Raw genomic sequence first — 15,200 nt, forward strand, 5'->3', positions numbered from 1 at the left:
AGAGTTGGAAACAGAACTCAGTACCATTATCATAATGATAACAGAAGACCAAATCAGAGATTTCTCCCCATTTGCCCCCCCCCCCCCCCAGAGAAGACACATATTCAGGGTGTTTGAGACAGCCTCACTCACTGGTAAGAGTTAAGGGATACTTCAGAGATTACCTTTATACAATTTAATATGTTTCAGTCAGCTAATAAGAGCAGGATTACTGCAAATCACTCTACAGTTAGGTACGATGACACCGGGTTACATGGAAGTCAGGCCGGGACATATCTTTGATACTGAAACTTTTGTAACAATAATTATGCCCAAACTTATAGTTTATAGAAATTAACTATCAGATAATTAATCCTGACGTCCTAATCTCCTATGGGTTATGTAAACTGGTACTTTTACATCCAGTTCACAAATTAGGAAACTTGGAAACAGAGGCTAAGTGCCTTGCACAATGCCAAACAAGTAGTTAGTAGTGGAGTCAGAATTAGAATCCATGTAGCAGGAGTTCCTAACTACCAGTCCTGTGCTGTAACTATTACACAACTCTGTTGCACTAATGAGACTGTCTCTGTCTGTTCTACTTAGCACTCAAACGATAGTGGCAAGTAACCCACAATTCCAGAAGGGTGTAACGGTGTTGCAGACATCATATTGATTACACAGGGTCATATATCAAATATTCTAATCTACAAGCTGATCAGTTATTTATTTATATATATATAAATTAAGAACATGCCTTACTTTGGAAATTATGAAAACTGAGTTCTTATCCATGTATTACAATGTGCTTGGTGTGGTTACAATGATATGGGCACTATCCTATTTCATAACTCCTGCTAATCACAGACAGTGGGATTGATTTGTAATGGTACCTTGGGGCAGGTTCTCTTCTTGCACAATTCAGGTCACATAAGGGCATATAGGGATGGGCAAGGGGCATGACAGAGAAATTCTCCACTATGGCAATCCTCCATTGACATAAGGTCCATTAAATTACCCTACTGCAGTAACAGATCCTAGAGCTGCCTACACAGTGCTATGCATCATCAGCATTGGGCTGTCTCAGAGAATCAGGGAGCTGGAACTGGCACCCCCTGCTATGTCACAGAAGAAAATCAGCCCCACTGTCTCAGAATCAGAAGCACTAAATTAGCCTCAGAAGTGATGGGATTTCCAGATTGCAAATGATGTATTTCTAATGTAAGGGTAAATATTAGGCTCTCAGTGTTATGAACATTCTGTTTTCATTTGTACAAATATACTTTTATTTTCATTTCTCAACTATAAGAAAGTAGCTTGTGGTAATACATACCATAAGGAAAGCTACTTCTGGATACGAGCTTATTTCAACTCACATGTGCCAGTTTGATTTTGTGGGTGCTATGATATAACTGATTCCTAACCTTGAGGTCATCTGCCATTCCCTATGCCACACTAGTTCTGACCAGTGTCTCTTGCAGCATTACTGAAGGATGGTGATTTCAATTTCTCTTTGCCCACAACTCTGTACCAAATCACTTACCCACTTCCTGAAGGTCAGAATTCAATTTCGCTCATCCAATACTGTATGATTAATCACTTCAGTCTTTCGTTCAACTTCACAAACTCCCAATAAACTTATATGTAAGGCATTTTACATAACGTCTCTGGGGAGATTAGGCTGGGGCTGAGAGATCAGGACTGAGATTTATTATTTAATACATTCATTGCGGAGATCAGATGCCCCAAGCAGGATCAGGGCTCCGTTATGCTAGGCACCGTACAAACACACATGAAGACTAAGCCAATGGCCCCAAAGAGTCTTAGGCCCTGAGAAATGAATGGGCACATCCTTGCACCCACCTGGTACCCCACTGACTTCATATCATTCTACGTAACCCATATGAATCTATTTTATTTTTAACAAAACAGAAGTAAAATAGACGATCTGATGATATAACTATAAATCACCAGTGATGAAATCAGTGCACTATTTTAAAATACAATTGGGTACAAAGAACAGGAAGGCTATTTATTAGATTGATAAAAATAGTTTTTAATAGTAAGGGCCAAATCATGACCCAGCCGATGCACCCGTGCTAGGCCATGAGGATGGGTAAAACCATCCCTACTTAACCCCCGTGTGGCATTCCTGAACCTTGAGTCTGGATCTCTAGGGGTAAGCATGTGTTGCAAGCCCATTACTTCCCCAGAGCACGAGGCATGAGAGAGGTGGAGAGTGGACCAGCTCTTCTGGTCAGTGTGAGTTAATGGTACTACTCGGGTCACTGGTATGTGAGGGAAGCAGATTGCTGTGCATATAGCGCAAGAGGAACTAGGGAAGGCATGTACATTTCTGAAGCATAATTACTTCCCTGTGCTGTTGTTCATTGGGTGCTACACCTATACACTGCCCCCCCAAAGAGTAGACTACACGTACAGAATTTATTTTTTTTAACCTAAAATAAATGTTTCTGTAAAACATGTCAAATAAATTAGAAATAATCCCATAAACAGAGCAAAATATCATATAACATGTTTGAGAAATACTTTTGTTACTTCACTGCTATTTAATAATTGTTAGCACAACTATTAAAATCGTATCTTTTTACAGGTCTTGGGGGGTGGAAAAACCCTCAAATCAACCTTTTTAATATGATGTTTATGGCATTATTCATCATCCTGAAAAATAATCTCCCACCTGAAGGATACTGCAGAGAAGTAAAATTGATTTCTTTCTTTTGATAAATAAAAGTAAAGCTATATTCCTCCAATTTCAGGAACATTTATGATAGCAGTGCAATTTTACTGCTGTCCTTCAGTATCTGTCAACATTTCCACTATAAACATGGCTGACAAAATTCACACTGGGGCAAAATTTAAATTCTCAGCCTAAAAATAAAAATAGGAAAATTGGCTGATGCCTTTTAACATGATAGACATTCAGAAGAGGCAAGTTTCAAACACTTTTTGAGTACCACAAATTTTAACATCTTTGGCTTTTTATTTTTCCAACTGAAATTTTGCAGTTCACTAGTTTTTAATGTGGATAAATGCCTATGGGCACTCTGATATGAAAATATAAGCAATGCATTTTAACAACAGCAATTGCAGATGTATAGCTTCTTGCAACAAACATCTCTTACATTTTTTAGGCCTCTGCTGTATCCATGGCAATTCAATTAATACCACAATGTGTCTGAAGGATTCGCCATGTTCCACTGTGCAAAAACCATTTTAGAGAATCTCTGCTTACTGCTGATTGACACATCACCATTACTGTAAGCTAAATAGAAAAATAGCAATAATTCATAATTGTAGGTTTACATAAAAGAATTACAACTGTTAGAAAGACTATTATGTAAAAAGGTGGTAATGATCTAACTTAAATTGACAAAAACCAAAATATTCAAAGGTGGAAATAAAACAGACCAGACTTGTTGCGAGGGTTCTATTGGCGTTTGCTACAGTGTCCAGATGTCCCAATAAAATCGGGACTGTCCCAATATTTAACTCTTTGTCCTGCGTCCTGACCTATGTACAATCAGGACACCACTTGTTCCAATATTATAAGTTGCCAAATGTCCAGTTGGTGCGGAGGTGGGCTCTGTGTGTGCTGCCCCTGCCATGACCGCCTGCTCCGCAGCTCCTATTGGCCAGGAACTGCGGTCAATGGGAGTTGTGGGGTGGTGCCTGTGGGAGAGACAGCATGCACAGCTGCCTGGCTGTGCCTCTGCCTAGGACCCAGAGGGAGATGTCACCACTTATGGGCAGCCGCCTGAGGTAAGTGCCCAGAGCCCACACCCCCTCCCACACCAAACTCCCTCCCAGAGTCAGGACCCCAAACTCCCTTCCCACGCCCCAACCCCCTGCCCCAGCTCTGAAACCCCACCTTTGTGGTGGGAGCTGGGGCCGTGCATCCCCAACCCATGGCATGTGGCGGGGGCTGGAGCTGAGGCGGTGCGCTCCTGACCTATGGCTTGCAGTAGGGGCCGGGCCGTGCGCCCCTGACCCGCAGCTTGCGGCAGGGGCTAGGTCGTGCACCACTAACCCATGATGGGGGACAGAGCTGGGGCCGTGTGCCCCCAACCTGCAGCAGGGGCCTTGGCAGGGTCTGTGCGCCCCCAACACGCAGCTTCCTCGGGTTGGGCGCCCCCCTTCCCCATGGCTCCAGTGGGGGCTGTGAGCCTGTAGCTGCCCCTCCCTCTCCCATGTGTCCCGATATTTTATTCTTGCCATCTGGTCACCCTAGCATCTGCTGGCAAAAATCAGTTTCTTGGCTTCTCCTGGCTGAAAGTGTGCACAAGGATAGGGTGCACAAGTATAAGCTGCCCAAAACGCAAGCTCTTCCAGGAAGCAAGAGTTTGCTGGCAGCTCCCACACAGTGAGCAGGGAAACAGCATGCAGGAGATGAGCTCCACCACTGCATATCTCTGGGTAATTTCCCCCAGTACGACACCTAAGGAGCCCTCTGCCCCAGTTTAAATTAGCCTTCCCCTGACATAGGCAGAACCCATGCTCATCTTTCCCCCAGGATGAATCCTTGCTCAGGTCCTGCTTAAGTCACCCTGTTGATCTTGAGTATAATGTTTGATATTCTGTTATTTCAAAAAGTCTAAGAAAAGTGGGTGATCTTAAATCTCATATGAGCTGCAATACAGGCACAATGGCATGTATTGTGTATGCGGTTTCAACTCTGACTCTGAATTTCCTGACTTTTGTCCAGTTAAAACAGCTGCTTAATGTTATCTTTACACAATGTTTTGTGAGAATATACATATCTGTACAGTTACTTAAAGTTAAGAATCATCACAACTACAGCAGTGTATCAAAACAAACATTTGTTTTGTTCTCCATTCCTCCTGTGTTGGTTACTTACACAACTACTGACAGGTTGAGATTACCATGCTGGAACCTATTTTCATGTGACAGCCGCAGTGCAGATACTTGTCGATATACTGGTGCTGAATGTTAATCACCACTACAGTCTAGAAACAATTGCCAGCTACGTCACCTATCACCAGAATGAACAGCTAAGCCTTGACTTAATTACCTTATCATGTGCCACATGCTTTCTGCTGAAATGGATAGACAGCACTAAGAAATATAGTGGGGGATAAAATAATTATAAACTAATAAGAATGTTCAAAATTAATGATAAATACAGCTCCAGTTATGGTTCTCATGTCTTTCTTCATTTACACCTTTTTTAATACTGTCCAAAAGAGATTCTGATCATTTATATAAGAACTAAACAGCAAAACAGTCTATGAATAAAATATATTTAACAATGTAATGTGAAGTGTGGACAGGACACAGAAGCATAGATATTTGTCCTCCAGTTTCAATATTCAATACAGTACTGATTTTATTAGAAAACTCTTCCACATAGACCAACTTTTCGAGAAGATCAGCAAAACATTTTTAATAGGTGAACACAAATTTATTTTTCATACACTGATACTCTAAGCTAAATCTTGGATAGTTCAAACTTCAATAAACAGATTGAAAACAGGTACATCTCTGATGCTATTCAATCAACATGCACAAAATCATGTTTCCTGTTAAATAAACACTCCTTTTTTGCCCTACAAACAATGAATGCTTGGTCTTACAACAATCATCAGGTAGCCTCTTAGATAGATAGATAGATAGATAGATAGATAGATAGATAGATAGAAAGAAAGAAAGGCAATGAGACAATTAAAATAGCATAATAATTAGTTGTTTGCTCAATATGTTAAATACTTTTTAATTAAGGTACATGTAAATCTAACATTCAGATACAGAAAGAAGAAATGCTGAACACGATGTTCATAGAGAAGTCTTACTAGCTCTTTGCTAACCTTTTATCTTTGTTTTTTAATTGATGATGAAGTCAGTTAATCACTGTTGGAGAGGCAGGAGGCTATATACAAGAGTTTCAAATCAACCCGTGGGATAGTATCACATATAGTTCTCTGACCAAAGCTTCCTTCTTTCTATCTATAAAATTTCTCCCCGAAAATAAAGTTCATCATGTTTTTGTGCCAGATGTCACTTTCAACAGATTCTCTTATAATGATCAAAATATTATATATATAATATATATTTTAATGCACTGCTATATGCTGAGCCTGGTTATTTACACAGAACACAAGTTCTAATGTAGTTATCACAAGTTATCCTAGCACCAATCATTCAGAGGCATGTTAATTATCCGTGAGAAAAAATAGCTTGCTGTCAAGAAAACCCTTCTTGAGATTTGAATAAAATTTGCACGAGATCTCAAGAGAAGCTGACATAAATAAACAAAGTATGTGTTAAAATTAACACATTAAATGCAATTATTAAAATACATACAGGGTACTTTTAGCCTTAACAGTTTACAGGTATATCTTAAAACCAGCCACTGAACAACTGCTATGACTGAATCTGGATGGTATGAATGTAAGTAAGTAACTTGGAACTTTACATAAACGAGTAAAGCAACAACATAAACAATATGATGATTATGTGAATAATGAACTGCACATATTACCCAGTTCAAAGAAAAATAAAACAGTCTGATAACAAAATAATTTACTGCTAATATTACAGTATCTGCATTTTTAAAAATAAGAACCAAATTAGACGTAATCAAACCTCAAATGAATGTGTAATTAAAAATGTTTTAAAATAGACTTAATTTTACTTTATTTTTCATCATTAAATTTTACTTCCAAATTAATTTCTTTTACTACATAATCTGTTTAAATACTAATGCCTCTAGATTACATACAAGTCACAATTAAAAAACAAAATTAAATATATACCATTCCTAATATCACATTCATTTATTTAAATATGGTTTTAGGGATAGTTCCATTCTATTTTACAAGGGATCCAAAGACTACATATGTGTGTGCATATATACATACACATAAACATACACACACAGACAGTTACTGCACTCATGATACACAAATACACACCCTGCAAATACACATTAAAATAGTAAAATTAAAAAAAAATAAAATTACTATTTTAGAGTCTATTTTACTTTTATCAAAGATTTAAAAATTAAAAGTATATTTAGAGAAGAATGATTTTTCCATTTAATTTTACAAGTTCTGAAAAGTGTTCTTTATGCAACAGCGTTAGATATCTATGATTATGGGTGTATATATGTGAATGAACGAATAAATCCTTAACCCACCATATCTTTTTCTCCAGTTTGCAAGCTGTCACCCGTGAAAAGTATGGTGTAGATGATAGGATGATACTGTACCTGATTGGCTCTGGAGGTGGTCATGGGATCAGATGGAGAGGACTTGGTGGTAGTTGGGGAAGATGGCAATGTCTGGGAACAAAGCAGTTCAGGAGCAAATCAACCTTTACAAGCCTTAGACTGAACAGTTAAAAAATAAACAAACAAAAGTAATGTAACCAGAAAAATAAAATTAAAATAAAGCCTAAGACTAAAATCTTTCTCCTACTCATTGGAACTTAATGGAATTTAAGGTCAATTGAATAAATAAGTAATGCATGTAAATATGCATGCATATGTGTATAAAAACAAATTCATGACTTGAAATCAAGATGATGAGCAGGGGGTTGGACTAGATGACCTCCTGAGGTCCCTTCCAACCCTGATATTCTATGATTCTATGGTGAACTCACATAAATACTAAAAGATATGCTGACCACGTGAATATTTTCTTTTCCCGCTCCTCTTCTTGGGGTACATAAAAAGACTAAAGCAAATACAAATTCCAGCAAGTTCAATGAGCACACTAAAACTTTCTATCAGCAAACAAGGCTAGTGCTGGGAAGAAGTAGTGACGTTTACTTTGGCATTAAATTATTCACCCACTCTGTATGCTGACTATATCCCACAAACTGAATTTCATAATTTTTTTATCCATATCCAAAACAATTAAAATTGCAGCTATTGAAGATTTTTAACAATAAAAGAAACTGCTAAAATATTCACTGATTTTTTTTAATCAAGAGCCATGTGTGAAAAATGTAAACATCAATCTTATGATGGATGAACATGCAACTAATGGCATCACATCAATTTACTATGATATATTTATCATTAGTGTTCAAAAATAATTAATTTAATAAGGGCAAAGGTTAGTAATGCAGCCCCAGCCTGCGTTCAAAATTAACACAAAAAAGAATTAGAAGTCATATTTATTGATATGTTTTTTCCTAAATATACATATACTTAACATTAATACTTGAACACATGTTATCAAAAAGCACTGCTCTATTTAAAATGTGCATGTTTATATACATAGCTCTCAAACACATTAGTTCTTAATAGAGTAACTATTTTATATAAATGTAGTGAGAATGTCAGACTTCCGTTTTCAAGACATAATATACAATACCCATTCAAATCAGACTTTCTTGAACACCTCTACAATGTTCAAATATCTTAGAAAATCTGAATGTACACCAATATTAGTGTGAGAAATAAGGACTTAAAAACTGTAGAAAAGGGTTGCCAACCTTCCAGGATTGTTCTGGAGTATCCAGGAATTAAAGATTAACTTTTAATTAAAGATTATGTCATGTGATGAAACCTCCAGGAACATGTCCAAACAAAACTGGCAACCCTAGTGCCTAATATCATCATACAACTATTAACCAGAACTACTTTGAAATAAAGCAAAACTTGTAAACTTTCAGAATTTTTGGTATTTGCATTTATTTACAGTCCTAAAAAGTATAACCCATATTTTTAAAAGGGTGTACGTACTTTAGCACTAACAAAACCCCATAATGCATGTGAGAACGTTGGGATTGTATGTATGCAGAAAGTTCTATGCAATAGGAGAATACTGGCTTGAAGATATGCATCAGGCATTTTGCGCATACAGTGTTGAATATTTAGGCCTATATGCAGAGCAATGTAGAGCTCTTTATTTTACATTTTCAGAATATATTTGTAAATAAAGCCATCAGAAAAGCAATAGAATTTTTAATAAACAAACAGGCTCCTATTTCATACCTTCAACTCACCATAAACAAAAAGAATTTATCCCAAGCATCAGCTAGGGCTTTATCAAAAGGCTTCTAACACAGCACATACTGCCATGTGCTCCCTGAAAAATAATAGGCCTCTGCTAAATTATGTAAACCTGGAGAAACCAGGAGATATTGTAAAGAAAAACAGATCAATTGTTAAGTATTCTCCCACATCTTTCTCTATAGTATATGGCTTTGTTTGTCATACATCTTTGTTTGGCATAGAACTATTTTTAAAAGGAATTGTGGATTTTACCAGAGCTAATGGTGGTCAATTACACCAATGCAACCCTTCTGGTTTAATGAGGTTTCATAAATGTAACTTAAGGCAAAATTTCATCCGAAGTTGTGGATCATAATGCACTGATTTCCATCAGTCTAGTTAAAAGTCTACCTTACCACTATAAACAGGATGGGGTTGGGGAGGTGGGGAGTAAAAAGGCTGTAACCCATCATTCCAAAAGTGTCCTGTACTAAACTGAATATTAAAGTTCTCGGCCTAAAATGTATTTAAAGAACAAAATACATTTTACAGACACTTCAGAATTCAAGATGAGGATTAGACTTTTTCACTACCAGCCTCAGTTGTAATATTTCTGGCATCTGATGGTTTGTGTCATCAACATTAATTTGTGTGTGTTTTGTTTTTTTATATTCTAAAACTAATTAATCAGAAGAAAAAAGAGGATTTAAAACAGCTGTCATGGAGAGAATTCAGCAAGTACAACTATTGCATTTATGTGGAAATAGGAACAATTTAATACTGGGAAATACCCCATTTACCAGTAGCACAGGTACAAAACAGCTGGAATATACACAATTCTTATTTAACAAGAACATTCACCTTCCTGAAAGCAGAAAAAATTTGGCAGTGGAAAAAAAGGAATGCTAACATTTCGTGTATTCGAACGGTATACTGAACCTACCAGAACATTCCCTATAATAGAAGCACTCCACTATTTTATTTTCTCAAAAACTTCTTTATGATACAATGAAAAGAGGTCAGAACAGTTGAATACAAAACAATTGTTAATAAACAAGCATCAAAATGGGCATAAACATTTTTTCATAAACACACACACACACCACTGACAAAATATTCAAAATTATGTATAGCAAATTGCTTTTCAAATCAAAGTGTTTTGTGTCTGAGGCAGGGGCTGTTTCTGTGGTTGCTGGCATAACCACTATTTTCTTTTTCATTGAATAGTACAGTAAATAATGCAAGAAACTAATGCATGTCCTCACAGAAACAAGATTTCTTAACTCATGCAGTCTCTATTTTTGTCAAATATGTTTCAATTAAAAAATGAGCCTGATTCTGTACCATTAAGATCCATGGGATTGGGACTAGATTCTAAATTTGTACATTGTGCATATTTTCTAGCCATTTTCCCCTGCTCAATCCTCTTTAACTCCAGTTGTTTTTCAGGTCACATATCCCTCAAGTGCATTAGGGAGAAAAGGTCACTTACAAACCGGATAACACAGTTTAATAAAGATTTCACACATGTGCATAATATATAATCAGATAGCACTTTTTTAGACATACAAACAAAACCTCTTTCATCACCACCAAAATAAACCAATACGATTCTCTTTAAATAACATAAATATTATATGTATTTATGTGAACCATCTATTTATTTCCTAATGAATACAACTGCGAATAAGAATTTTCAGAAAGAAAGAGGCAAGTTGGTGGGTTTTGTTTTTTGGGTTACTTTACAAATCATTTCCTTTCATATTAATGGAAACTATGTTTCATCTATAGGTCTTGAAATGCCTTATAAGAAATCTGTGAAATATACTTTTAGACAGAATTGCTTATTAATGAAAGTTGGAAATGATTCAGTTTTGAATTACTATACAGTGTAGAATAATTTTAAAAACTTAGTGAGGATTTTGCATTAGGCAAGCACTTGAATTTAGAAGTTATTAGGCTTCTGGGAATGAGAATTATAAAGTGATTAGAAATTATAAAATGATTTTACATTAAGGAGTCTCAGTTTTCAAGACTGAAAAATTCGTATTATTACCAAAGCTCGCCAGTAATTATAGGCTGCCCTCTAGCAAGGCTATAGTAAAAGGCCAGTCAGAATTTCTCCTCTACACCATTTTTAAGAGCTTACAAAATTTTGAAGCAAGCTAAAACTTCACTAACAATGTCCAAGCCAGAATGATTTTTTTGTCTTTGTTCACACATTTTATGGCCTTTCTTATAATTTATGTTTAGAGGTAATAGATATTTTTGTGCTCCTAGAACAGAGTGATTCCAAAATTAAAAAGTAAAAAAGGTTTACTGACCAACAGCCAGATTCTGCCTGACACACACAAGAGTGTGCAGCATTTAGGGAGAATACAAGAAGCATTTTCATCCTTAGGTGGCTCACACAGAACTGCAGTTGTTCTGAGAGACTTCTCTCTCTCTCCCTGTCCCTCAAGGTGCATAACATCCTAAAGTAGGTAGGAGGAAGACAGAGCGGTAACACACTGATACTTCACACCCTTGAGCAAGGAGTTGGCTGGCTACAGCAGTGGGTGCACTCCCTTTGTGTTCAGGGAGGCCTCTGAGATTTCTTCCTGAGGTGGGGCGTCTCCACAGTTCACTTAATGCTGAGGTGTGCCTAACTGGCACACTCTTGTCCTAAATATTATTTAAAAAATAAGATTAAATATTTACCTGCCAGATCACAAGTATTCTACTGAATACTTAAACTGTTAACTGTTCAGTACTTTAACTCTTAGTGTCATACTAGGTGGGTTTTTGTTTGTTTTTATAATGAAGGAGGAAGGGGGAAAAAGGCAGAAAATTAAATAATAAAATACCACAGTTAAACAATGGTAAAGCTATGACAACACCACAAAGAAATAGGACATTCAAATTTAAAGCTGAAACTCCATGCAGTTGACCACTTTGTAGTTGGCTATGGCAGGGCTTGCCAAACAATGGTGACCTTGCATAACACGAGGTTAAAGACCGACTGAGTTTCAGCCTTTTTTAAAGTCCTAACTTTTAAGCAACATTAAAATAATGTGAATCTACTTTCTGTGGTTTAATTTTAAATTGCTTAAATCAACAGGTCTGTTTTTGAACTTTTTTACTATCATTTTGCATTCCATTGCTGATGAAAATTAAGGGCAGAATAGCTTTAGCACTAAAGCCAGCCAAGGGACAAAGCTGCTGTGCAAGATTCCACCACATCACTGTGCTGGAGGACCTGAAAGACTGGCTTAGTATGCTTTCTACAGTGCCAGAATGGGTCTCCCCTGCAACTGCTCACTTTGCAGTTAATTATTTTTTTAATCTATTACAAACTCTTAACGTGTGACTCTAGTGAGGCAACATAATAATCATGAAGTATCTTTAAAAGTTAGGGTCTGTTGTGTAAATACGTAACTATAGATTTTTAAAAGCTTGTTTTTATTAAGCAATAATTAAGATTAGGTAATTAATTACAGTCCAGAGCATAGAGAAGTTAGTCTGTTGATATTACAATTTGAAGATCTGACTTCCCACTGCATTGTACCTTTGTAACTACACAAAGTGGGTGTAAAGCACTTCCGTTCTGAGCTGGCAGTGTTTCACCACCCACTTTGCACTCAATCTGGACTAATGTAAATAACTATGCAGGGTGCAAGGCAAGGGAGAAAGAAGACCAAAGTTAATATATGCAGACAGACATTTATGAAAGATTTTAAAATGCTGTCCTATCCTTGACTTTCACTTTACATGGCAAAAATGAAGATTAGTAGTTATCCAAAGGGGATAGCATAAAAAATAAAAAGCTCTTGGGAAGGGTTTATGGTCCCCCATGAGGTCCTGGTCACAAAACAAGAGAAAGTCCTGCTTTGGTATGATACCTGAAAAAGAGCATCTCATGAGCCCTTTGGGAAGAACAAGGGGCTGGGAGCATAACCATAGCAGCTGCCACTTTGCAGCACGGGAACCTCTCCAGGGCTGGGGGGGGGGGGGGGGGGGAGACGAGAATAAAGTAAAAAAGCAGGAGTTAGCATTCTCCTCCTGCACCTGCCCCACAACCTGTTATAATAATGGAGGAAAATAGTAAGATCTAGCCCTGCTTCCTCACCCATGTCCCCCTTGGATATTCCAATAAAACAGAGTAAGGCCATGTCTATACGTACCGTGCTGCAGTGGTGCAGTTGTACCAATGCAGCTGTGCTGCTGCAGTGTGTCTGGTGATGATGCTCTAGGACGATGGGAGAGCGCTCTCCCATTGGCATAATAAAATCAGCTCCACAAGCAGCAGAAGCTATGTCAGCAGGAGAAGCTCTTCTGTCACCGTAGCATGTGCATATGAGCGCTTGTGTCTGTAATTTATGTCACTCAGAAGGTTGGGTTTTGACACCCGTGAGTGACATAAGTTATACCAACATAAGCTATGTTTACACTACTGCCTAAGTGAGCACGGAGACACTCATGATGCATATAAAAACATGGGATGAGATTTTGTGATGTGTCTGCTTAAGTAACCATTTCTTGACACTGATGTTCCTGCCAGCTTTTGCCAGGTGCCTAATTCTGTAACAACAACAAGAGTAAATCTTTTAAAAGAAAAATCATTATGAGTGTAGTGGGGGCCAACACCAACCGCATCTGGCATCTTCTAATTTTGAGAATGTCAGGTTTCAGACCTAGATATGGCATAGAAATGCTATTAGCCTTAACAGTCAATGATCTTCTCAGAGCAACGAACAAAGATCAGATGTGCTTTCAAATACTGCTAGATCTGGCAAGGGTTGGAAGCACAGCTTTAAAGTCGTTCTATTCATACAGGAAGATCCAAGAGGATGGTAGATCGTTGATTCTTCTTCCTCCTTAAGGTATCTCAGCTGTGAAGTCACACAAGGCCAATCTTGTCTTCTTGTTCAGAGATTGAGAGACACTATAGATAGGTCTTGAGGTGGGGTTGTCTGCAATCATCAGTGCCGCACACAGATTGTCTTAGATGGTTTAGATACAACAAATCCTGTATCTTGGCATGACTACATGACCCTTGCAGACAGAGATGCCAACTCTGTGGGTGCTCAGCACCCACCAGCAGCCCTGGGGAGCAGCTCCTCCCTCTCCCTCCCAGCGCTCCCGCCTGCTGTGATCAGCTGTTCAGCAGCGTGCAGGAGGTGCTGTGCTGGAGGGGGAGGAGTGGGGGCAGGAAGAGGTGGGAGAAGGGGCCGGAACGGGGCAGGGACAGGAAGAAGCTGGGCAGGTGAGGGCTTGGGGAAAGGGGTGGAGTGGGGGCAGGGCATGGGGCGGAGCGGGGGTCGAGCACCCCCCGGGACCTGGGGAAGTCAGAGCCTCTGTTTGAGGTCCCTTCTAACCCTATGATTCTCTGATAACACTTAGCTCTATATTTATATTTCTCGTTTGACCAAGATGGAATTATTTCCATACATTCTCATTGTCTGCAGATATGGGGACCTGGATGACAGTCAGTTGGCTGAAGATGTATATGGATAATAAAAGGTAGTGATGCTGATTGACAGGGAGAATCTTTTTAAGGAATATGCAATGTCTACAATTACTCCACGACTTGAAGGAGTCTGCCCAGATATTATCAGAATGGCACTTCTGGACTTAGGTTGACATTTTCAAACTTGGGTGCCTAAAGTCAGGTTCCTAAATCCGTATTTAGGAACCAAAACAAAAGTAGACTTTTTTCAAAGATGACGAGCCCCATTATCTCCCACTGACTTCAGTTTTATTTAGGAAAATAAATATGTATTTAAGAGCCTGTGTTTAGGCATTCAGGTTTAATCATTTTGGTAACAGACTCTGGGGCAAAGATTTTCAAAAACAGAAGCCCAAAGTTTGGCACCCACAATTAGGCTGCTAAACAAGATCCCTTTTTCAAATGGGTTGAATATTCAGTAGCTGCCATTGTAAGTACTGAATTAATTTTAGGGTCCTATGTTTTTAACAACTTGGCCTGGATTTCCAGACAAGAGAAACTTGAAATACCGTTTTTCATCTTTGGCTGGCCAAAGGACTTCATTCTTCCCTCCTTTATTCAGAACCTACAATTGCCATCAGCAATTTTAGTGCCTCCTGGATAAGCTACAGCAACACTTGCTACCTGGAAATAACTGGGAAAGGTGCTTGGAAGCTCAGCAAGTGCAGAAAGCAACAGTACATCTTCTGAACCAGGTGGACTGGCAAGAACATATCACACCGATGTTCAGACTCTACAAAAGAGGTCAGT

General features: G+C 38.2%; 1 protein-coding gene across 6 annotated transcripts in view; it reads right to left on the reverse strand.

Moving 5' to 3' along the window:
* The window catches only part of NOVA1 (NOVA alternative splicing regulator 1), a 221,099-nt gene that overhangs the window by 28,348 nt on the left and 177,551 nt on the right, over positions 1–15,200 (reverse strand). For 5 of the 6 annotated variants that reach the window (XM_048852671.2, XM_048852677.2, XM_048852673.2 and 2 more), the window contains one exon: positions 7,229–7,300. The exons of the other annotated variant lie outside the window; for it this stretch is intronic. In XM_048852671.2, coding sequence (XP_048708628.1) covers positions 7,229–7,300 — 72 coding nt within the window. The remainder of the gene's footprint in view (positions 1–7,228; positions 7,301–15,200) is intronic. 6 annotated transcript variants of the gene reach the window in all.

The sequence above is a fragment of the Caretta caretta genome, chromosome 6, assembly GCF_965140235.1.
Source record: "Caretta caretta isolate rCarCar2 chromosome 6, rCarCar1.hap1, whole genome shotgun sequence".
Lineage (NCBI taxonomy): Eukaryota > Metazoa > Chordata > Testudines > Cheloniidae > Caretta > Caretta caretta.